General features: G+C 43.9%; 1 protein-coding gene across 4 annotated transcripts in view; it reads left to right on the forward strand.

Annotated features, from left to right (window-relative positions):
- DUSP11 (dual specificity phosphatase 11) overlaps window positions 1-24,908 on the forward strand; it is a 132,305-nt gene extending 107,397 nt beyond the window's left edge. For 3 of the 4 annotated variants that reach the window (XM_078666728.1, XM_078666730.1, XM_078666727.1), the window contains one exon: window positions 22,552-24,908. In XM_078666728.1, the coding sequence (XP_078522854.1) occupies window positions 22,552-22,849 (298 nt within the window). In that variant the 3' untranslated portion in view covers window positions 22,850-24,908. The remainder of the gene's footprint in view (window positions 1-22,551) is intronic. The other variant, XM_078666729.1, reaches the window with a different exon arrangement.
- The last annotated feature ends 261 nt before the right edge of the window (window positions 24,909-25,169 follow it).

Genomic DNA, 25,169 nt, shown 5'->3' on the forward strand with positions numbered 1-25,169 from the left:
GTTCCTGGGCCAGAAGTAGGGTGTGGTTGTTACTCCCACTACTTTCTGGTACCCAAGAAGGGCAAAGGGAGCCTATGCCCTATCTTGGACCTAAGGAACGTCAACGGCTTCCTCTGCAAGGAGGAGTTTAAAATGCTGACACTGGCTCAGGTCTTAGCTGCCCTAGACCCAGGAGACTGGATGGTAGCGTTGGACTTGCAGGACGCTTATTTCCACATCCCCGTCCTGCCGGCCCACCGGCGCTACCTGCGGTTCACGGTTGGCCACGAGCACTTTCAGTATACCGTGCTCCCCTTCGACCTTACCAGCGCCCCACGGGTGTTCACAAAGGTGATGGCGGTGGTCGCAGCTCATCTGCGCAGGTTAGGGGTTTCAGTCTTCTCCTACCTCGACGACTGGTTGTTGAAGGCGGGCTCGCCCCAAACAGTCGTCAGCCACCTCCAGACGACGGTAGACCTCCTGCACCAGCTGGGGTTCTCCCTCAATGTGCCGAAGTCACACCTGTGCCCCTCTCAGAAGCTCCTCTTCATCGGAGCGGTTCTGGACTCAGCGCAGTTTCGGGTTTATCCTCCCGAACAGCGGGTCCGGGATATTCAGGCTCTAATTCCACAATTTCAGCCTTTATCCCGGGTCTCGGTCAGGTTGACGCTGCGGCTTCTGGGGCTGATGGCCTCCTGCATCCTACTGGTGCATCACGCCAGGTGGCGGATGTGGGCTCTGCAGTGGGACCTGAAGTTTCAGTGGGCCCAGCATCGGGGCAACCTGTCCGACCACGTCCTGATCTCGGAGGGCACTGCGAGACAGCTGCAGTGATGGCTCACGGACCGCGATTGGGTCAGCGGCAGATCCCTCTCCCTTCCCCAACCGGAGCACGTAGTTGTGACTGATGCGTCCCTCCAGGGCTGGGGAGACCACATGGGAGGGGCGGAGATCAGAGGCATCTGGTCTCCGGCGGAGGCCCGGCTCCACATCAACCTTTTGGAGTTGCGGGTGATTCGTCTAGCACTGAAAGCATTCCTCCCCTCTGTCCGGGGGAGTGTAGTGCAGGTGTTCACGGACAACACCACCGCCATGTGGTACTGCAACAAACAGGGCGGGGTGGGGTCGTGGACCCTTTGCCAGGGGGCTCTGCGCCTCTGGCAGTGGCTGGAACGCCAGGGCGTGACCCTGGTGGCTCAACACCTGGCAGGTTCTCTGAACGCCAGGGTGGACGAGCTCAGCCGTCTGTGCATGATGGATCACGAATGGCGTCTGAACTCGAACATGGCGCAAGGCCTCTTTCAGCAGTGGGGAGAGCCTTGGTTAGATCTATTTGCCACCGAAGAGAAGGCGCAATGTCATCAGTTCTGCGCGTTGGAATTTCCAAGGCGGCACTCGCTCGGAGAAGCTTTTCGTCGCGAGTGGAGTTGCGGTCTATTGTACGCCTTTCGGCCTATACCACTTCTGCCCAGAAAGCTGAAGAAGATCAAGCGAGACCGGGCCCAAGTCATCCTTGTGGCTCCGGACTGGGCACGAAGGTACTGGTATCCAGAGCTACTCAGTATGTCACTCGTTCCCCCGGTTCGTCTGCCTCTTCAGGAGGACCTTCTGTCGCAGCAGCAGGGGACGGTCCTCCACCCGAAACTGTCCAGTCTCCAACTCCATGCTTGGAGATTGAGCGGCGACAGTTGAGGCCATTTGACTTGCCTCCTGAAGTCTGTAACGTCATTCTGGCAGCCAGGCATCCCTCCACAAAGTCGGTATACACCTGCAGGTGGAACAGATTTGTGGCATGGTGCACAGCAAAGGCTGTGGATCCTCTTGCTGCCCCTCTCTCTGAGGTTCTTCTCTTCCTTCTTTCTCTTGCCCAGCAGGGCTCTGCTCTGGGCAATATCAAGGGCTACCTTTCTGCCTTTCTAAGGCTGCCTGATCAACCTTCTTTGTTCAAGTTCCCTATTGTAAATCGTTTTCTTAAAGGCATCACACACACGTTCCCTCCTGTTCCGTTTGGGATGCCTCAGTGGGACTTGAACCTTGTTCTTACATTTCTGATGTGCTCCCTTTGGGCCACTTCACAACTGTCCTCTCTGCCTTCTTACTTTGAAGACTGCTTTCCTGGTTGCCATCACCTGTGCCAGGAGAGTGAGTGAGCTCCAGGCCCTTTCTTGTACTCCTCCTTTCCTTTCTGTCCATCTGGACAAGGTTGTGTTGCGTACTAAGCCATCTTTCCTGTTCAAGGTTGTCACAGCCGTCCACATCGGGCAGTCTATCACCTTGCCAACCTTCTTCCCGCCTCCGCACCCCTCTAAAGAGGAAGAGCGGCTCCACCGTCTGGACCCAAAATGTGCGCTCTCATTCTATTTGGATCGCACACGCCAGTTCCGGGTGGATGACCAACTCTTTGTTGGTTACGTGGGCGCTAAGAAGGGGAAAGCGGTGCACAAGCGGACCATCTCCCGGTGGATCATCTTGTGTATCCAGGCATGTTACTCCTTGGCTAAAAAGGAGCCCCCTGTTGGATTGCGGGCTCATTCCACCCGAGCCACGGCGACTACAACTGCTCTGGGCCGGGGAGTGCCCTTACAAGACATCTGTCAGGCAGCTACGTGGGCCTCGCTGCACACGTTTGCACGACACTACTGCCTCGACAGCCAAGTCCGGAGGGATGGCTTCTTTGGCCGTTCTGTCCTCCAGGACTTTCTGGTGTGATTATTGGTTCGCAGACCCACCACCGGGGTTGGTATTGCTGGGGTATCTATTCTAAGGTAAGGAATCTATCACTAACGTGTCTCTTCCAGATGCACAAGTTACTACTTGTGTAACGATATATCTGTAAGAGACATTAGTTAGTGATAGATTCCTTACCGACCCACCCATCCTCTCCGTTCTGCGAACCGATATCTAGGGTAAGGGTTATCCCCTTTCAGGGCCATAGTTTCAATGGCACGAGTGTTGGTTTTTATCATGGCTTAGCCCTTCTGGCGTGGAAAAACTGAGTCTAAGAACTGACGTCAGCACGCGGAGACGGCGTCTAAGTACTCCGACGAAGTCATCACGACGACGGACGCGGAGCCGCAGATGACGCCTACCAACACGCAAGGGTACTGCTACGCAAAAAAATTCCGGATCCAGTCTGACACCTGGGGATATTCTAAGGTAAGGAATCTATCACTAACTAATGTCTCTTACAGATATATCGTTACACAAGTAGTAACTTGTGCATTTCTCCCAACCAGAAACGATGAACTCAATTAACCGGAGTTTGCATGGATGTCTTGGAGGACAACAGGTTAGCCCTGGAAATTAACAAACCCACGGTGGTGCAGCACTGAATAATTACAATAACATGTACTATTCAACCGTATCTATTGTGCTGCATGGGGGGGTATGATAGCTACGTGTTAACACGCTTTAGATTTGGGTCTTTTCATCGGCTGGTCAGTTACCCTGACATGAATAACTGGTCATGGGATCTAGGCCTGTGTCCATGTGACAATGTTTCTTTGCAAACTACGGTCCATGTAATCCTATTCTGCAAATTCTATGCAAACGAAAGACCTAGATGGATTAAACCCTTATTAACACCTTGCATGCTCGTGACGGAACCATTCTGTCACGAGCAACGGTGGTGCTGTGCTGGTGACGGAATGGTTCCGTCACGGCCCGGCCGCTGCGCCTGCGCGGCGCTGATTACGCGCCTGCGCTCAGCGTTCTATTAGGCGGGTGGGGCTGTGACAGAACCATTCCGTCGCAAGCACAGCGCCACCGCGATTCGTGACTGAGTGGTTCTGTCACGAGCATGGTGGTGCCGCGCGGCCCCCCTCCCGCCGCGGCAGAATTGCCGCCAAGGAGTTAAAAGAGAGGGGCTGGAGACAATGTCATCCAGCTCTACTGTATCTACAGATGTTGGATAGTTACTATTGCATTGCAACGATGACGGGTTTCCTGAAAAGTGTTTTGAGAGTGAGGAAAATTACAAATGTCTAGAAGCTGTGGGGACCTACAAGAGCAGTTTATATATTGTGAGGCACTGTCTCGGCACTAAGGCCATCTGCCAAAACTGTTTACGTAGTAGGAAAAACTGTAGCAAATCAAATGCTTTTATGAATTTGTATTTATTTTTTATGTTTTTTAGAATTGTAATGAGATGATTGTATTGCCTGCTTTTATATGCCTAAAATCGAATAAAGCTTGTTTTGACTTTGACAATTAGCAATAAAACAAAACGACATCCTCCAGGTATAATATCCAAAGATCCCATGACATCGACACCTACTCTGGACAGAGTAACATTCAATAGGAGAAAACTGTGGACAAGAAACCTTTAAACCTTAGTCAGCAGAGCTACAGATGCAACATGAATCAACGAGATCATTAATATCACAGTCCATTGAGGGCCATAAAAAAAACAACTCACAGACCTGTTGCTTAGATCCCAAATGACCCTCATGGGCTTTGCCGATAATGTTCTGTTTGATGCATATGAGCTGCAAATCTCACACTGTGATTAGATCGCCACCTGGTGTTGGGCTTGGATGATTGCATGTTGTTGTTATCTTGGAAGAAGTCACGAGATAGGTGACTCCTCCCTTGGACGATAGTGCGCATGGTCATCGACTCCATCCTTAGATAACCTTAGATTCCGAATAACATTGACTCGACTTCATCAGCTCTCTTCCGGTCGTTGATGCGGACCGTTGGGCCTACCCACGCCTTGAGGCCTACACCTCATGGAAAGGACACCATTCAAAAGATGCCTCGAGTGTGGAGCAAAATTTCCACACAGTGACCATCACAAGGTTTGTAACCTGTGCTTATCGCCAGAACACGACAAATCCAGCTGCACAGCCTGTGCATTCTTTCGATCGAAAAAGACCATTCGAGATCGGAGGGCCCGTCGACGCGATATGCAGAGATCAGCTCTGGAACTGGTGGATATCTTCAACGAAGGTCCATGCGCCCCAGAAGAAGATTCCGATGATCTCCAGATCGTATTCGAGGCAGATGACTCCATACCTTCGGGTCAAAGTGTGAGTACCACTGCCCCTACCCCAACCCAAACACCAAAATCGAAGGCAAAGGTCAACACTCGGCCTGCGGGGCCTAGTCGAGACCGAAAAAACACTTAGAAAGCCTCGCCATTGAGCCTGGCTCTGAAGAAAATAATGAAGCCTTCCAGTAGCTCCATACCGAGCAAACCGCATGTGCAGATACCACCTGCTACCTCGGCACCGAAACAAAAAAGTCCTGGTTCTGAAACCCACTCCGAAATCGTTGACTCCGAGAGACAAAATGGCTCAGAAAACACCAAAGCTTGTTTCCGATGCCCCGAAAACAGCTTCCACTCCGAAGCCGATACCCTTGATACCGAAACAGACAAAGCCTGCTTCCGATGCTTCCAAGTCCACGAAATAGGCTTCAGCTCCAAAGACAATATCTTCAATGCCGAAATCTACGCCAAAGGACTCCACATCAGCTCCTAAGGCTAAAGACAAGCAACAAACCGGTTCGGAACTAAAAAAATCGGCACCGAAAGCAGTGCCTCAAGAAGAGCTTTTCCAACCAGATCCTTTACAAAAAAGGAACTACATTGATTCAGAAACAGGACATGTTTCCACTACACCACACAGGAAGAGGAAGTCAGATACAGCACCTACACCTCCAGTGCCTGTCAAGAAGGAGGACTCTGACACATCTCCTATGCACCTTTCTTCTCCTGCATCTCCTTCTCCTTTAAACATTTCACCTCAAAATTCTCCTCCTCATTCTCCACCACATACACCTCCTCAGGATGTTGATAGCATGGGGGGAGGGAGAGACCCAGATGACCCTTTTCCCTACCCAACAGGTTCACCAGACTAGGAGTATCCAAACCCACAGGATGTACTAGATATTCCTGACCCACATGCATATCCATCTAAGCCTTCTTCTCCAGAAGACAATATTGGGTTTGGACACTTAATTAATAGGGCTGCCATCTATCACAATGTCACCATGCATTCAGATGAGGCAGAGGAAGATTGGTTATTGGACACTTTTGAACACTCCCAAAAATCTGTGCAAATAATGCCAATGATTAAAGGAGTCATTAAGAATGCACCAGAAGTGTTTAAAGATCCTGTTCGAGCTAGAATCATAAACCCAAGGTTAGAGAAAAAGTACAGAGCGGCACCTGGGGACCCTGCCTACATTAAACGACAGCTACCCTTAGACTTCCTAGCAGTTTCAAACGCTAAGAAAAGAGCAAATTCCCAAAGATCAGGTGAAGCACCACCCCTGACAAAGAATCAAAGATCATAGACGCTTCAGGGAAAAGAATAGCTGCCCAAGCTAGCAATACATGGCGCATCACTAACACACAGGCCCTCCTCGCAAGATACGACAGGGCTCACTATGATCAGTTAGAAAAGCTATTGCATCTACCTGACCAATATAAGGCACAAGCAAATGACCTCATACAAGAGGGTAAGCTTATTTCACAGAGCTTTCCAAAATTTGTGGCGCAACACAGCACTGTGTCGCCTCCCAAGTGTGGGTGTGTCGCGTGACGATGACGGAGAGGTGTCAGGTGAGCTGGGCTTTGTTTCCCTTTGCGATGCGCGTTGAACGTCGTATCTGCAGTCCACGGAGCCGTCTCTGCAGCCCCCTTCCCAGGTGCTCGGCAAGGCAAATTTCGAATTTTAAAAACTTTTGCCATTAAATTGTACCAGGCCTGAACTAATATGGCGCCAATGTAGGAGGTGTAGTTGTTTTTCCTCTTGATTTGTTCCACCTTTTGATGGCAGGCGTCTGAGCTGAAGGTAACCCCCCGAAGCTGTTTCTTCCCGATATTTGCTAGGCTTTGTCTTGGTGCTGGCAAGACAACTCAGTGGGTTAGTGGCCCGCTGTGGAAATCTGCATGGACCGGTAAATCACAGGTTCGAATTATAGCATTTAATATGAGTACCAATAAGATAAGTAATCATAAGGGCTAGTATTCATGGTAATACGAAAGAGTATAACTTACGAAACGAGTGACACATAGAATGGGTTATTAATGTTATTACTTATTAAATGTAAACACTAAACTGCCTCAAAACCATATTTCTGTACTTTAAAAGGGCCAGTGTGACCGGCTCAATGGATCAGACTCTGAGGGGAAAAAAGCAGGTTTTCATTTCTGATAAACGCGATCAGAAACAAGGAATGGAGCCCCTTGAAGGAGGGTGACTCGTGTAAAAGCGAAGCACTTGGGAAATAGGATGCCAGCATGGGGCCCCCCCAGAATGTGACACCGGGGTTGTATAACCCTGGACAGGCGCCTGTTCTGCTGAGTGTCCACTGGTGCAAGCAGTGCACCTTTGTTTGTACACTTAGCGAAATTGGGTTTTCTTCTGAAGCAGTTGCACAAACCGCACACAACAGCATCTCAAGGCTCTAAGACTCCGGCACAGACAAAAGAGCTGCAATGTATTACAATTGGTCTCCTGGTAGAGAGGTTATCTACATTCCCACATGTTTATCCATATTTAGATTTGCTCATTTTATCAGTATTTATCAGAGGTGTCTCTAGATGTAAATTTTAAGGGGGGGCGGGGTTGCACATTGGAGCCACATATAAATCTGCAAAGGTAAATCTATGTATAGGCTTAAAATGTTCACATCTTATTTTGCATGTATGTGTGCATATATACATATTGCAAAAAATTGAATATTTGGGGTGAGTGACTAGCAAACATGAACCTGCCTCAATGGCGCAGAGCAGACAGGCTTAATTTAGGGCAGTGTATTTAAGCAGTACCAAAACAAGAATAAATTCAAAATGCAACACAATCAAAATCCCCAAAAGAATGAGAAAAGTTGAGTAAAAATGTAATAACCAACAACACAACATGACAAAAGAGCAATTTGGAAAAGCAAAGTGAAAGAAGGGAATTTTGAAATGTTCACCCGCCCTTTTTGTGCCGTAAATGACTGAGGCACGTGTCAATGTGTGAATCATTATATTCTTGTTTCAGGCACAAACTTAACCTTGCTTACACCCAGTTTTGCCAGTCACTGTCTTTGTTAAAACAGATTCACAATTGCTTTATTAACCTTCCTGCTTTCTCAAATTTGCTTGAAAATGCACCATGTGCCCACTATTTTTGTCAAATTTTTGCGAGCCCCCCTTAACTGGTTCGGGCTGCGCTCGCTCGCATTTCCGTGTCGCAAGATGGAGATTGTCTAAAGGGTGTGTCACCAAAAGATTGGAAAGCTGTGTTATATCAAATGCCTCCATTAAATGTGCACTTAATGTGGCAGACACTGCATCCAGAGCAATAAATACCAGTGTCCTCCTTAGACGTCACGCATGGCTATGCATTTCAGGATTTAAGCAAGAAGTGCTTAAATCAACCATTCAACCAACAATAATTGTTTGGTCCAGAGATAGACACAGCACTTGAAAAAATGAAGGACACTGACACAGCGAAGTCTATGGGAGGTCTGCGGTCCACCCAAGCATGTGGCTCCTTTCCTCGCTCCTTCTACAGAGGAGGCTCCAAACAAGCTGGAACAGACCATTCAGCTTCCTTTAAAACAAATACACAAACATCCTCCAATAGAGGATACTTTAGAGGAGGCTACAGAGGCAACAACAACAAGGGAAGAGGTTGAGGAAATAACAATAATCGAACCTGTCTCAACACAAAACAATGACTTCCTTCTGCTTCCCCAACAGCATTCCACTCCTGTAGCGGGCAGACTAACACAGTTCCTACCTGTCTGGAATTCCATCACAACAGACAAGTGGGTAAGACAAATTATCTAGTATGGTTACTGCCTAGAGCTTACAGCTACCCCGCCACATATACCACCCAGACAGCGTCCAATGTCCACAGAACATCTAACGCTGCTCCAACAAGAGGTTCTCTCATTGCTGCAAAAAGATGCAATAGAGCTAGTTCCGTTGCAACATCAAGGAACAGGGTTTACTCACTCTATTTGCTAATACCCAAAAAGGATGGAACACTAAGACCAATTCTAGACCTAAGGCCTCTCAATCTGTATATACACTCAGATCATTTTCACATGATCACTTTACAACAAGTGCTCCCATTGTTGCAACAAGGCGATTTCCTAACCACACTAGACCTCAAGGACGCCTACTTCCACATTCCCATACATCCTTCTCACAGGAAGTATCTCAGGTTTATACTAGGACAACACTATCCGTTCAAAGTCCTTCCATTTGGGGGTCACAACTGCACCACAAGTGTTTACAAAGTTCTTAGCAGTAGTAGCAGCCCATGGCAGAAGACCATATATCCAGGTCTTCCCATACTTAGACGATTGGCTCATAAAAGCCAAGTCATTCAATCAGTGTGTCCAACACACATGTCAAACAATTCAAACACTGCAATACTTGGCGTTTACAATCAACTACACCAAGTCACATCTCCAGCCCTCTCATGTACATCAATACCTAGGGGCTACCAAAAACACAGATACAGCTCTAGCTTATCCCAGTCCAGCCAGGAGACAGAGCATTCAAGCCTTTGTCACAAAGTTTCAAAACAAACACTCTCCCCCAGCCAGAGTGTTCATGCAACTAATAGGCATGATGGCATCTTGCATTTTTATTGTACCATATGCAAGACTGCAAATGCGCCCATAGCAGGATTGTCTAGCACATCAGTGGAATCAGGCTCAAGAACAACTTACAGACCTGGTGTTGGTGGACAGCCGCACACATCGCTCTCTGCAGTGGTGGAACCCCAAAAACTTGTCCAGAGGGCGGCCGTTCCTCGAACCTGTGCCACAGATAGTACTGACAACAGACGCATCCCTCACAGGATGGGGAGGCCATCTGCTCCACCATACAACTCAGGGAAAATGGACCCCTCAACACAAAGTGCTTCACATGAATCACCTAGAGCTGCTAGCAATATTCCTAGCTCTAAAATCCTTCCAAGTACATGTACAGAACAAAGCTGTCTTGATCCGGACGGACAACATCACAGCCATGTACTATATTCAAAAACAAGGAGGCACACATTCCCTGCAACTGTCCCAGCTCGCACAGAACATTTGGAGATGGGCCATTCCACAAAAGATATATCTGCTTGCAGAACACCTTCCAGGAGTTCACAATCAGATAGCAGATCTGTTAAGTCAACAGACACAACAGATTCACAAATGGGAACTACATCTGCAAGTTCTTCTACCATTCTTTCACAAGTGGGGTCCTCCAGACATAGATCTGTTTGCCACACACGAAAACGCAAAATGCCCAACCTTCGCCGCCAGGTTTCCACACCCGCTGTCCAAGAGCAATGCGATATGGATGAACTGGTCAGGCAGATTTGCGTACGCTTTTCCGTCAATCCCACTAATACCACTAGTAGTACGCAAGCTGAGACCACAATCTCTCAAATTGATCCTGGTAGCTCCCACATGGGCACGCCAACCATGGTTCACCACACTGCTAGAACTCTCTAGTTCCACACCAAAGACTGTGTCTGACACCATCCATGCTAACGCAGAACCATGGAGAAATCAGACATCCAGATCCAAGTCAACTGAATCTGGCGATCTGGCTCCTGAAGTCTTAGAGTACATTAACCTGCCACTAGACTGTATGAATATCATTAAAGAAGCCAGAAGACCTACTACTAGAGCTTGCTATGCTGCAAAATGGAAGATATTTGCCATTTACTGCACTAATAATCAAATTAGTCCTTTAGATGCTTCCATCCAGAATATCATCTGTTACCTTCTCCATTTACAAAGATGTAATCTAGCATATTCATCTATACGTTTACATCTTGCAGCAATTGCAGCATATTTACAAAATAGACAACATATGTCGTTATTTAGAGTACCTGCAATGAAAGCTTACGAATCATTCCCTCAAGGTTACCACCCTCTCCAGTGTTGAACCTAAACATTGTTCTTACCAGGCTCATGGGGCCGCCCCTTTGAACCTTTACAGAAGTGTGAACTGCAATTCCTTACATGGAAAACGGCTTTCCTTATTGCTATTACCTCTCTTAGGAGAGTTAGTGAGATTCAAGCTTTCACTATACAAGAACCATTTTTACAATTACACCGTAACAAGGTCGTGCTACAGACTAATCCCAAATTCCTTCCTAAAGTAAATAATCCTTTTCATCTAAATCAATCAATAGAGTTGCCAGTGTTTTTTCAAAACCCAGACACTGTAGCAAAAAGAGCTCTACACACACTAGATGTAAAAAGAGCTCTTCTCTATTACATTGATAGGACCAAATCCTTCTGTAAAACAAAGCAACTGTTTGTAGCTTTCTCTCCACCACATAAAGGCAACCCCATCTCTAAAGATGGAATTGCAAGGTGGATTGTAAAATGTATACAAATATGCTATCACAAAGCAAAACGTACATTAACAGTTCCTCCTAGAGCGCACTCCACACGCAAACTAGGACCCTCCATGGCTTTCTTAGGGAACATTCCCCTAGAAGACATCTGCAAAGCAGCAACATGGTCTACAACACACACCTTCACTAAACACTACTGTGTTGATGTGCAAGCCAAGCAGCAAGCTGCAGTAGGCCAAGCTGTCCTCAAAACTCTTTCAAACTACTGCAACAGATACAGGTGACCACCGCTAGGGGAGACACTGCTGTACAATCGATGCACAGTGTGAGATCTGCAGCTCGTATGCCTTGAACAGAAAATGCTACTTACCAGTATGCATCTGTTCTTGGCATATGGAGCTGCAGAGTCTCACATGCCAACCCGGGGCCTGCATCTGTTCCAGTTCTATCTTAATTAGATACACACACAGACATCCCTTTTTCTATTTCTGCTAACTCCGTCATTTCCCATCATGGCGAAAATCAATGTAAGGATGGAGTCTATGCCCAGGCGCACTATCGTCCAAGGGAGGTGTCACCTATCTCGTGACTACAAAGACTTCTTCCAAGACGACGACAACATGCAATCCTTCGAGCCCAACACTAGGTGGCGATCTAATGCACAGTGTGAGACTCTGCAGCTCTAAATGCCAAGAACAGATGCATACTGGTAAGTAGCATTTTCCTTCTGAGACTCTAAGGGTCAATCAGCTTATCACCTCGTAATAATACACTGTCTTCCAGTGAAATCTCGGATTCCACCTTCCAGAAAAGCTGTATGCAATGAGGAAGGGAAATCTCTCTAGGCCATCCTGATTTAACAAACCCACATACTCGTTGTAAGGTCTCATCATCAGTAAGAGCTTTAATCCAACTGTCTACAGAATGAAGCCCACGCTCCGGTAAATCAAGTGAGGCTACCAGGCATTCATCATAATCTTCCTCCCCAACATCGGAAGGAACCCTACTTTCCTTGTTATTATCAATGGGATAACGTGATGGATAATCTGCTCTGAGATTCCTGCCACCCAAAACATGAACTACATCAAATTGGTACTGCATAAGGTGAGCTACCATTCATAGAATCCTAGGTGAGCAGCATTTCCTGGTACCAGCCTCAAGAATGTAAATGAGAGGTTTATGATTAGCTTTCTATAAGAAACGCCTACCCTAAATATAGGGTCGAAACTTTTCAATGGCCCACAAACAAGATAAAAGCTCCTTGAGTACTGAAGTTCCCCATTTCTCAAAACCAGGGATGCGAATGAGACTGTGTTTTCACCTCTTGAAGTATTTTGAGTCAACACTGCCCCCAACCCCACTTGACTCGCATCAACAGTTATACAAGAAGATTACTCCGGGTCGAAAGGTTTAAGTGCACCACTGGTAGAAAGGGAGCTCTTAACACATTGCAAGGCAGACTCACATTCATCAGACCATTCGAACACCAAACCCTTGTAAAGAAGAGAACTGATGGGCCGTACAAGAGTGGCATAATTGGGAACAAACTGAATAAATCTCCAGAAGACCAAGTAGAGACTTGAACCACTCTTGTCAGATGGAGCCGGCGCCTGGGTGATTGCATCCAACAGTCCTTGCCTGGGTTTGATCCCCTCACTGGAGATCAGGTGACCAAGATACTCTATATCTTCAGTGAGAAACATGCATTTTTCTGGTTTGACAACCACCCCATGATCATTGAAAATTCCCAGAACTTTTTCAAGCAAGGAATTATGTGTCAGTATGTCTTTGGAGTGAATCAACACATCATCCTGAAACACAAGGACACCACTAATCCCACCCAACACACTTTGCATGACACGTTGAAAAACTGATGCTGCAGAGGCAAGCCTGAAGGGCATCCGTCTGTATTAAAAAGTGCCTAAAGGTGACACAAAAGCTGTGAAGGGAGTATGATGCATGTTCCAGTTCAATCTGATGATAAGTGATGAATATATCCAGCTTGGAAAAGTATCTGGACCCCCTAACGCTTGCAAACAGGTCGCATATTTTCAGTAGGGGGTGATTGTTGACCCAGATCTCCTTATTGGGAGATCTCAAGTCCACACAGACGCGCAGTTTGCCACATTTCTTGCACGTGACGACCAAGGGTGAATGCCACGGTGGCGATTCAGCGGGGTTGACAATCCCTTGGTCGCACAAGGACTTGAGCTCTCTTTCTAGTCTCACACTGAAAGATTCCCCTCTCAACTTATGTTTATTCTGAAAGGCTTCATCTTTAACAACAATTCTATGCTTGAATCCCTTAATGGTTCCTAACCCTCTTCCAAAGACAGATGGAAAGCGTTCACTCCACTGACACAAATGTTGATCGGAAACAATGAGAAATTGTTCAGATGTCCCGGGTCTAAGGATCATCTTGAACAAACCCTGATGATACCATCCTAAAATGTTCAGCCCCTTTAGACTTTATCTTATTTTTAAAAACAGAAAAATAAGTGTCAGTCTTCAAAATACCGAGAAGATCAATCTTCCGTCCCTCATACGAGACTGGAGATCTATCAGCGGGTTGAAGTGGTCTTTCTCCCCATGTTTTAAAGAATAATTAATGAGTAACCATTGTGATTTTTGCACATGGGTCGACAAGAAGATTAAGTGGTTTATCACCCATGATAATTTCAAAGATAGGATCCACACATTCGCATGACTCATCAATACAGGACACAGATTCATGTGGGAGAGAAACAACAGAAACCACTTCAGTATCAGATTCTTGATCTGACTCCAAAACACAGGCAACAGACTTTCTTGGATATTTCCGTTTCATGCAGACCTTTGCAAAGTGTCCTATCGTTTTGCAATAATTACAAGTTACATTAGCTCCGGGACACTTTGCTCCTTTCATGTGAGGAGGATTCCCGCAACGATAACACCTCTGTGTAGCGCAGTGGTTCCCAAACTGTGCGACGCGGCACCCCAGTGCGCCGTTAGGAGTAGCCAGGGGCGCCGCGGCACACGATGTGTGAAAGATAGCCTGTGGCTGTGCTGAGGAAGCTTCTAGTGTACTTGTGTAAATATGCGCAATTAACAAATGAATTGGTCAGCTTCAAGGCAGCCAGTGAATCTTATTTAACACCCAGCCGCCCGCGGCGCAGGGGGAGGGGCTGTCAACGGTGCCCAGTGAGACTGAAATGGAGCCAGCAGCCCACCGCCCCTCCCAAGAGAGCAAAGTAACCACGAGGAAATTCCTGCAAAAATTCTTAGAACACTAAAATGGGCACGTTTTAGAACAGAAAATCGAGCCTTGTACAATGTATTGTACCTTGTGGTTACACAAAACTCTTTGCTGCGTGCACAACATGGGACAACTATTTAAATAACCATTGCCAAAGACAACAGGTCTCACCTTTGGGGCCTATTGGCTTTACAATGTCTTTTGGCGAGTCTCTAAATCATTGGCAAAAAACATTTTTTGCTGACTGTGTGCAGCATCAGCCAAAATAAAGACAAAGAATGATAATGTAGCTGCATATTTTTGAAGGTGCATTCTAGCCCAATAACATACATGCACACATGCATCTTCATTCAATTACGACCTCGATTCACAAACGCAGGCTCCAGCTAATGATTTCTTGTAAAATTAGCCTTTTATGACTTTCCCAGTTATACATCTTTTTTGACAAGCTTGTAAAATTAGCAAGCTGCTTCTACAATGTGCCTCACCTCCACGATGGTTATAGTACGCATTCAGTTCTCATCTGTAGTTTACAAAAACATATATACATATTTTTTGCAATCACCTTTCCTCATTGGCAGGACTTTTGTCATTATTCTCAAAGGGCAGTTTTCGACCCTGGCAGTTGCAGCTGGTTGAAAATGTGATATTTCCATTGTGTAGTTTTTATGGAGCTATTTTGGCTTTGTGAATGGGCGTTTATTGCTGTGTGTAGTATCTGAAAAGGAGGGCTTGGGTGGGACATCGAAGCCATAAGAAAAGCGCCCCCCAGCCCAGACTCCCATTTGTGCTGCGTCCATTGAGTCTTTGGGAGGTGCACGACAAAATGACCAAAGCTCACTGAGCCACTCACTTCAAGTGGTTGGGATGGGGGTGCACTTCTCCTTAGAATGGGTAAAGTTTACGTTTGAATCAGCGATAGTAAACTAAATCACGGAGATGGCTAACATATCCAAGGTTCAGAGAGAGTAGCAGGAACACAGTGATTTTACCCACCTTTTGCACCGTTGCCAAGCAAGGTGCTGATTCTGACTGGTTTGGGCCCACTGAACCATCTTCATGTTTTTTGAGCCTGAACGACCATATTAATAAGTAATAAAAATAGAGTTCTGGTTGTCCGTCTCGATTCCTACTGTATCTGTCCCCTCTTGCTCATTTGCAAGAGTTACTATTATGTTTCTAAATACTTTAGTTGATTTGCCACATTGTGATAAACGATATGCGTATATCAAGACGCTCATAATGGGGAGCCATGGCCAACTGCTAATTAGCTCAAGGGAGCCACAGGTCGAAAAAATTTGGGAACCACTGGTGTAGCGCATTGCCTTGGGTAGAAGAAGAAAATGATTTAGAGTCATTAGCCTTTCCCATGGAATTAGTGAAAACTACATTGACAGGATCCGTAGACTTCTCTTCCAACACCTTTAAGGGTTTCTTGTGAAGTTTCAATACCTTTGGCTATATTGACTGTTTCATCGAGAGAAGGATTAGCAAGAGAAAGAAGCTTCTGGCGAATCGGTTTATCTCTGCAATGACCTACAAACTGGTCACGGATCAATTGGTCTGTGAAGACATCGAACTGACCAACCGCAGCACGTCTATGTAATGTAGAAATGTAGGAGTCTACATCTTCATTTTCACATTGTTGTCTTTAAAAAATGTATTACGAAGAACTATCAGACTTGGTTGTTTGTCGAACCTTGTCTTAAGTTTTAAAATAGTGTCTTGATAATCGCCTACAACAGCCTTTGGTAGATGAACAATTTCAGGAAGATGGTTGTAAATAGAACAACCTTCAAATCCAAGGGAATGGAGAAGTAAGCATTTCTTGCATTTACTGCTAAATCTTGATGCACCAATTGCTCCCAGATATGTTTGAAAAGCGTCAAACCATATTTCTCATCGAACTGGAGGTTCTCCCGAAGATTCCAAGAATGAGGGAGGAGGAGTAACAGATTGCATCATTTAGCAGATGAAATAAAAGGAGAGAGAAAAAAGAGTGGTAGGAAAAGGAAAGAAAACATAAGTCAAATAAAAATGCAATACAATTAGCTGACAAGAAACACAGATTATGAATCATAAACCAAACATACTATAGAATTTGATGTTTGTACAAGAAGAGCAATAAAATGTACTTCAACACAATGAAATGTGTAAGATGGTGTGCAAATCGCCGTGTGATAATCCGCTAGTATAGTAAAATAATGACTTGAATAACAGTGGTGTGCAAATCACCATTAGATGGATCGCACATTCGTCCTCGTCGCCAAAAATTGTAGTAAACCACTCATAGTCAGGGATGAGTTCCCTAGAGATTTATTGTAGGTAAACTACACAGGAGAGCGTAGTGAAGACACATCCAGCCCCAACAGCTCTCAGTCCAATTTGAATCCCCAGAACCCAGCAACAGTGCAGCCCGGCAACCCATCAACAGTCAACAAGGTGAAGCCTATGCTGGATCATGGAATACAACACTCAAGCAATGAAGTCCTGAGAATACAAGAAGTTCATGTTGTATTTTATAGACTAGTCATATTGTTCTTTGGTGCCGGAATGTAGAATGTGATGTTATGAAACTTAGCAACCCTGTTCAGGCAGTTGTACTGAGATGCTGCTCGGGTTCCTTGTTGATTGTGTACTCTAATAAATCCTCTTTCTTCAACACCTCATGAGCTATATTGTCCCTCATCACACAACTTTTCAGTGGCGACGAGTAGCAGCTAAACCTGGATCAGCCCAATTTCAAGTATTCATTGGGAAAGGAATCTGATTCAGATGACGATGCTGAGGTGCTTGTGTTATATGAGAGAGATGCATCTGACATCAGAAAATATTCTGTGATTGAGTCATTTCGACTGCCAAAGTGTTAAATGAGTGGTGGACTAAACTAGAAACTGATGTGGAGCCAGAAGGGTATTGCAGGGAGAACTTACCTGTAATCTGATATTTCCAAACGTTGATATCTTTTAAGAATAGATGTGCCACCAGAAGAATTTATGTAGTAGAAAAAAGAAGAGCCTTATTGGGATGGTGAGCTCAACGAGCATAGGGAATTGTATTGGATCTCAACAAAAAGGAGCAATACAATACCCCAAGTTAAAATACATAAATAGTTACTGAGTTTCCTAACATATTTGGAGATGGTTTGGAGTGTTTTAAAAATATTTACCCATAAGCTCATTCTTAATGAGGGGACCACACTGACCAATCACAAGGTACATATTTGTCAGATGGACTTAGTAGGTCTTTTGAAAGAAGATTTCAGCAGATTGTGTGAGAACAATATAATAGAGCCATCAGGGGCCAGGGTGCGCCTTATAGTCCTACCTCGCAAGGTCTATAGTAAGATCAGGAAGTGCCTTGATCTTGGAGATCCCATCAACTAGGTTGATGGGATCTCCAAGATCAAGGCACTTCCTGATCCTTCCTAGGGGTTTATCACCATCCCTTACCAGATATAAATGATTTGTTAGCTAGATTGAAGGGAGGACAACATAATTCAATCTAAGATTAGTTAAGCACATACCATCAAATATTATGTCATCCTGACTAAATGACATTTGGATTAGCTACCGCTTCAGCTTTTTTGCAACATGCCAAAAATGAGACTTACCATGAGTAAGAATCTTCCAGGATGTCGTCCTAGTTTGGGGATGAGACAGAGGAAGCCATGATGAGTTATTGAGGAAATTACTTGATATATTGGATGTAACTATGGAGGAAGTCGAAAAATACAAATTTGCAGTCTGGCAGGTGGGGTATTTCGGACATACTTTGTCTGCAGAGGTATAGGGCCCATATTGATGGATCCCATTGAGAATACTCTGCGTCCCGAGGAGAAGGATCTGCTTCAATCCTTTGTAGGGTTGGCGCAGTATTATGCTAAACTTGTAGATAATTGTTCAGCTAGAGCTCAACCTATGAGAGTATTAATGAAAATAGGGCAAAAATTGAAGCAGTCACTTGAGTGTCAAAAACGCTTTTGAAGACGTAAAAAGGTGCATTGTGAATGTAGTTGACATGAACCCATTTTATCCCAGAGATCATCTGTTATTGATACTTGTATACATGGCTTAGGTGCTGTGCTAATACAAATCATCTAGGGGCCTGGAAAGAGTGGTAGCTTCCAGGACGATGAGAGTTGCTGAAGCATGTTATTTCACCATTAAAAATTACTTTAGTCTGTTGTGAGGTTACCAACACTTTAAGAATTATATATGGGGTACAGAGTTAGAGTTGGGGGCCGATCATAAGCTCTTGGTAAATTTGTCCACCATGAAAGGAACTGGCCAACCTACACCCAGAATAGCGAACTGAATCTATAGGTTGCAGGAATGTTTGTCATCAAGTATGTCTCTGGCACCACAAGTGTGGATGCTGATTGTCTTTCTTGATTATTAATACTTGAGGAAAATAGTAAAGAAGATTGGTTGGTGACGGAGGTAGAGCAAATCTGTTTAAACACAGTATCGGAAGATGAGTGGAAAGAAACTCTGGTAAGGTGTGAAGTACTTTTCCGGATGATGGATTTGTTACCAAGGAGTTGGACAACAAGTTTAGTTTTGAAGATACTAGTTTGACTGATTACAAATTAGTAGGCATTTAATCAACAGGGAGGGATGAGGATTTTGTGTGTCCGTTTCTTTCCCCAAAGTAATGTATTTTTTAATCAACAAAATTGGACACTTGTAACACTGCTCAACCTTCGGTTCAGTGTAAATAAGGAAACCCTCAGAGAAGTCAATGTATAGATGGAATTGCGGTATATTTGTTTCATCCGCCCCACATTGACATTCACGCAGTTATCATAGGGTTATTCCTATTTGTGTGTACTGCTTGCCTCATCCAGAGGCACCTCCAGTCTCGAGTGCAGTGTCCAGAGACAAAAAGGATTTTCCCACAAAAAATGTTAAAAATGAAAAAATATGCCAAAATAAGTTTATTGCGAGGCAAATTTCCATCAATTAAAAAGGTTTACATATACTAAGTTGTGGCCGAGTTACTGGGCCATGCGGTATTGTAAAAAGGAGGTTGTCGACATGTTTCAGCTCTTTGGGCCTAAAGGTCTGTAGAGCTTTCGTCAGGACTTACAAGATACACAGAATAAACAAATTTAACACGTATAATACTACTCACACAACTTGTGCGGTAATCCCTTTCTCATAATTATATGAGAAGTGTGCTCTTCACGATCTATGGAAGAATGTAAATTGAAACGTTTTAGCTAGTAACATTGATCAATGTGATTACATAGCGCCCATTCTTATTCAACTTAGATGTACTGATAGCTTCCCTATTTTCCTTCCTGCTTGAGTAATCCCAGTGTTAATAAAATTATTACCTGTGATTCTGCATTAAACCCACAAGAAACAATAATATTCAAAAAGCCAATGTTACTAGCTAAAACGTTTCAATTTACATTCTTCCATAGATCGTGAAGAGCACACTTCTCATATAATTATGAGAAAGGGATTACCGCACAAGTTGTGTGAGTAGTATTATACGTGTTAAATTTGTTTATTCTGTGTATCTTGTAAGTCCTGACGAAAGCTCTACAGACCTTTAGGCCCAAAGAGCTGAAACATGTCGACAACCTTCTTTTTACAATAACGCATGGCCCAGTAACTCGGCCACAACTTAGTATATGTAAACCTTTTTAATTGATGGAAATTTGCCTCGCAATAAACTTATTTTGGCATATTTTTTCATTTTTAACATTTTTGTGGGAAAATCCTTTTTGTCTCTGGACACTGCACTCGAGACTGGAGGTGCCTCTGGATAAGGCAAGCAGTACACACAAATAGGAATAACCCTATGATAACTGCGTGAATGTCAATGTGGGGCGGATGAAACAAATATACCGCAATTCCATCTATACATTGACTTCTCTGAGGATTTCCTTATTTACACTGAACCAAAGGTTGAGCAGTGTTACAAGTGTCCAATTTTGTTGATTAAAAAATACAAATTAGTAGGGTCTGAGTTGTGCTTGAATGAAATTCTGAGACTAGGGAACATGAGAGTGGTGTACAGAGAGTGCGTTAAAGGTTGTTCACTGCGTTACATAAAAGACATGGCGGAATGTCTTCTTTGAAAGGAAAAGTGTGGGTGGATCTTTCGCAGATAGGTATGGATCGGGATGTAAAGTGGTTTGTGAGAGGATGCCTGGCTTGTGTTTGTAGTGGGCCTGGTGAGTGAAGTGAAATCTCAGGTAGTTGCAGAGTTCTCTGAGGAAGGATACACAGAAGAGATAATGATTGATAATGGTCTGCAGTTTGTCCCAGAGGAGTTTGAAGGGTACCTAGTGCATGGTGGGGTGAAACATTGAATGACAGCGATAGGTCATCTACATGAAAATGTTTTAGTAAAAAGATTTAGTTGAGTCTTGGGTAAAAATGTACAACTTCCTATTGAAAGTGAGCTAAATTGCAAAGATGAAATCAAGAAGATGGTATTGAGTTACAGAAGAATGCCGCACTCGCTCAATTGCAGGAGTGTCACAATTTTTGTATTGAAGGGTTGCGTACCATATACCGGAGCTGTTCCTGGCAGGATGAAGAAAGGGAATGTGCAGAGACTAAACAAGGCTAAATTGTGCAATAATGATTGTGAAACTCAGATGAAGCACAGAAAGGGTTTGTATGGTTAGTTAGGGAGAAGAGGGTGTGAGTGGAAACGGGGTGATTTTGCGCATGCTGGTGTTGACAGGTGTGAAAATAGTTGCATCCAAATGTCCGCGCCTAAAAGATTGCAGAACGTTTACGGTTTTATTAGATGATTGTAACAGCTGAAATGTGAGGAATGTTACAAGGCATGAGGATGTAGAGCCGAAGGAATGGCAAAGAAAAATAATCAGGTACCTGGTCCAGAACAGATGCCTCATAGAAGAAGTATGCATCAAATAACTCCACCTTTGAAATTGAAGAATTATGTATGATATTTTTGCATTGCCCTAAATGTTTGTGGGGTCAATTAGTTTGTGTTTTTGTTGTCTTGTGGTGTTTATCCCTTGGTATTCTAGTGAATTATTATTGGGATGAGGGGGGTATTTTATAGCGTAGTAGTATTATTTTGGTGCTAGAATGTAAGTTGTGCTTGTAGAATGTGAAGTCACTAAACTTTTCAACCCTATACGGTCAGCTTTACTGAGATGCTGCCCGGACTGGTCATATATCTTGTACTCATTAAATCCTCTTACTCTTCATGAGCCGCGTTGTCCCTCATCACACAACTTCTCATTTAGGATCAGATAGACTAAGAACTGAGTCAGTATAACAATTTCCATTAACTGTTAAAATCGTATAAACTAAAACATTTTAACCGTTAGTTCTGTCCCTGGGGGTTTGTTTTCCTCCGGGTTCTTGTACAGTCTAGCAGGATCATTCCCCTTCAACATTGCGCAATAGCTCACAAATGTTGAATTCCAAGCAAAAAGTAATTACCAAATTTTCGTCGGATATATTTAAGCATGTTGTTGAATGACTTGTTGCCTTTTATGCCACTTTAGAAAAAAAGTATATGTATCTGGAGAGCAGATGTAAAATTACCTGACTGTGGGTTCAGTGGCCTTATTTGTATGCTTGGTTTCTGGAAATCATAGTTTTTGTCTTGTTAAGTGGCATAGTTTGCAGGAGCGTTGTAAAGTTTGAGAATTTCACATCAGCCTGTTTAACTCTAAGTGAAAAAGAATGTGTGGGTTTGTATTTGCTGATTTACAACTCTATTTCTAACGCTGTCTCTGCTTGATGTAAACAGTGGAATTGTACTAGGCCTTCAGTGGGTGGGTAGTTGTGGTAAATTTAGATCGTGATGTGGTGAAAGAATCTGGAAATTAACGGACTTTCAGTTTACAGGCAAAGGACGTCCGTGTATATAGCAAGGCCTTCATTTAAGTACATATACTTGATGAATAAATCGTAAGATGGAGTGAGCGAAGACATTGCCAAAGTGCGAAAAATGGACTTTCTTTAGTCCGTCGTCATTTTGATCATTAACATGCTGTTCTCTCTCTTCCCCCAGGGTGCCTTCTCAATACAGCAGGTACGATAGGCAGAACGAGCGTGACTATCCACCCTATCAGCGCCATCACAGACCCTGGCATGACGACGGCTGGAGGCGACCACAGAAGTGGGAACAGACTGCACCCGCTCCCAAGCACACCAAATTCTCAAATCTGGATTATGAAGAGCCACGGTTTCCTCCGCCCCCAGCCCTCCCTTCTCCCGTGAAGCAGCAACAGGGAGCAACAGGACGGCGGTCCCATGATTCTGTCAGGAAAAGTAGGACTTATAAAAGCCAAAAACACAAAGAAACATGAGGCTGAAGCATGAGCGGAACTTGCATCACAGATACGCCAGCGCTGCCCTTTCCATGCAGAAAAAAAAGCATACGCACTAATTTGCCAAACATGTCGTTTTAGTTTAACAGGATCTTAACCACAAGTCGAATCTTTTTCAGAGGTTATGTTCCAGACTCCCTTTGAACTTCGAAATAATTATGCAGAAGGAAGAACCTTGAAACTAAGCAAGCGTCTCGGAGAAGCTAGCATATTTTTTGTTAATAAAAAGGTTTTTAAAATGTCAAACCTTGCTGCCGAAATTTGAAGTTGCATGGACTTTATTTTGCACTTCATTGCAGAGGAATAACTTCACTGGTTTGCAAGATCGACTGTTTTACTAGCGCAACCATCAGAGGTCATCATTTCTTTTAAGTAGTTTTTCAGTGCCTCCCTTTTTTTTTTTGAGCTCGAGAGTTTTGGGGGAAAGGGGAGGGGCGGCGGGGTTACATTTTCTTTTCTGTTTGTGATGTTGATAGTCACGTAGACCTTTACGCTTAATGTCAAGGATCAGGCAAATTCTTGCTAATTTTTGTTCACCTGCTTGCTTAGAGTGGATTAGACACCAGGGAACGAATCCTCAACTTAAAACCCTATCCTGCAGAAACTAGTGCAATGAACTATTAGACTCCATAGCATTTTAGATATGGGCTTTTTTAAATATTAATAAATTATGCACCTGTATTTACCCCTGTTGCAATTGCAGCTGAAAATATAGCACAAGGTACCATATTGGTTTAAGTATAAACAGTCTGTTACCTAGGGCCATGCTCAGCAGGCAAGTGCATTTTATTAAAGTAGTTCTAAAGTTTACCATTTCATGTGGATAGGGCTTGCACAGTCCCAACATACTCACATAATAATGCTTGGTGTGTATATAATCACCAGTCATTAGAATACATGTAAAATGTGTGTTTTTCTTCCATTGACCGCATGGGGCTGGACATTGTAATCATGGATTATGATATTAGAAACTCGTGAATTCTCAGTATATCTTATTATTTGTATTTCTTTTCTCTTTGTTTAACCACTTCCTTACAAGCCTTTTATAGCCATGGACATTGTGTTTGTTGCTTTTTGGACTGTTTTCACTGCCTTGTTTAATTTAGCTGTTACGTGAATGGCATGTATTTTTTCTTTATTTAAAGGGATTTTATTTTTGGTTCATGTAACCCTAATTTTTTCCCCCCTTCAAACCTTTGAGAGCTGTCTAGTTCATAGATTCTTCATTAAATGTGGTCTTGCTTACAATGATAAAATGGCGCTTACAGATGGGCACAGTACCTGCCCTTTTTGGCCACCAAACCTCTGTCTTGGGAGTGTGAACAACTAAAATAGATAAAGTCCAAGAATTTGAGGGGCAAGGGCATTTGATGTTTGGTTATGAAGCACATTTTACTGCAGGATTGCTGTTTCAATCTGATACGTGGCAGGTTTTGCTATTACTCAACTTAATGGTCCTCTTCGTATCAGCTGTCGAAGAATAGCATGATGAGTTTGACCTGCTTGGATTTCGATTTTTGGTTTGCAGATGACACACGTCAGCAAGAGTCTAACTCACTGGACCATTACTTTGGAGGTGAAATGTGCCAAAAAGCATCCAGTTCATGGGTCTGTCCCATGTGGCGTTTTATACTGAAAGGTCATCTTAGTGATGTCTGTTGGACAACATAACATGTATTTGTAAACAGCTCGTTCATGCAAAAGGGTAACTTGGTGCTGAATAATTGATGTTTAATGTCACTTAACTCATTGGTACTGTTGGCATTTAAACCTGTGATCATGAGGTCAAACACAGATGAATCTGTTGGTTCTAGAGCAACTGTTCGAGGGCCTTACACGTATTGTCTTGATCACATCATTATCAACTTGTGATTGTGGAAGTCTTGCAGTTGGGGTGGACTGATTGTTTTCTGATTAAGCCCTGTGTTGCCATTTGGGAAGAACAGCATAAAGACCTAAATGTGCAACCTACCTAACCAATGTTACACGACAACAGTGGGAATTATGGCTAATATATTAAATTAGGAATTTGTCAAAATTTGTTCTAACACTGTCCGGTATTATTCCTCTACATGAAGTCAGTATCTGGATTGAAAAAAAACATTGCTAACATATCCCTGCTAAAATTTAATAGGTCCTTTAGAGGGAATCCTTCGGCAAGCAGGTTCAGTAAAGAAATTAACGTTGTGAAGAAAAATTGTTAGTCTTGAGAAAGATCATGGGGACAAGAGCTAATCTGTAAGTAGCACAGAAACATGGCAAGGCATTACGCAATACTAAAAAGAAAATCAATGAAGTA

Source organism: Lissotriton helveticus, chromosome 11 (assembly GCF_964261635.1).
Source record: "Lissotriton helveticus chromosome 11, aLisHel1.1, whole genome shotgun sequence".
NCBI classification, from domain to species: Eukaryota; Metazoa; Chordata; class Amphibia; order Caudata; family Salamandridae; genus Lissotriton; species Lissotriton helveticus.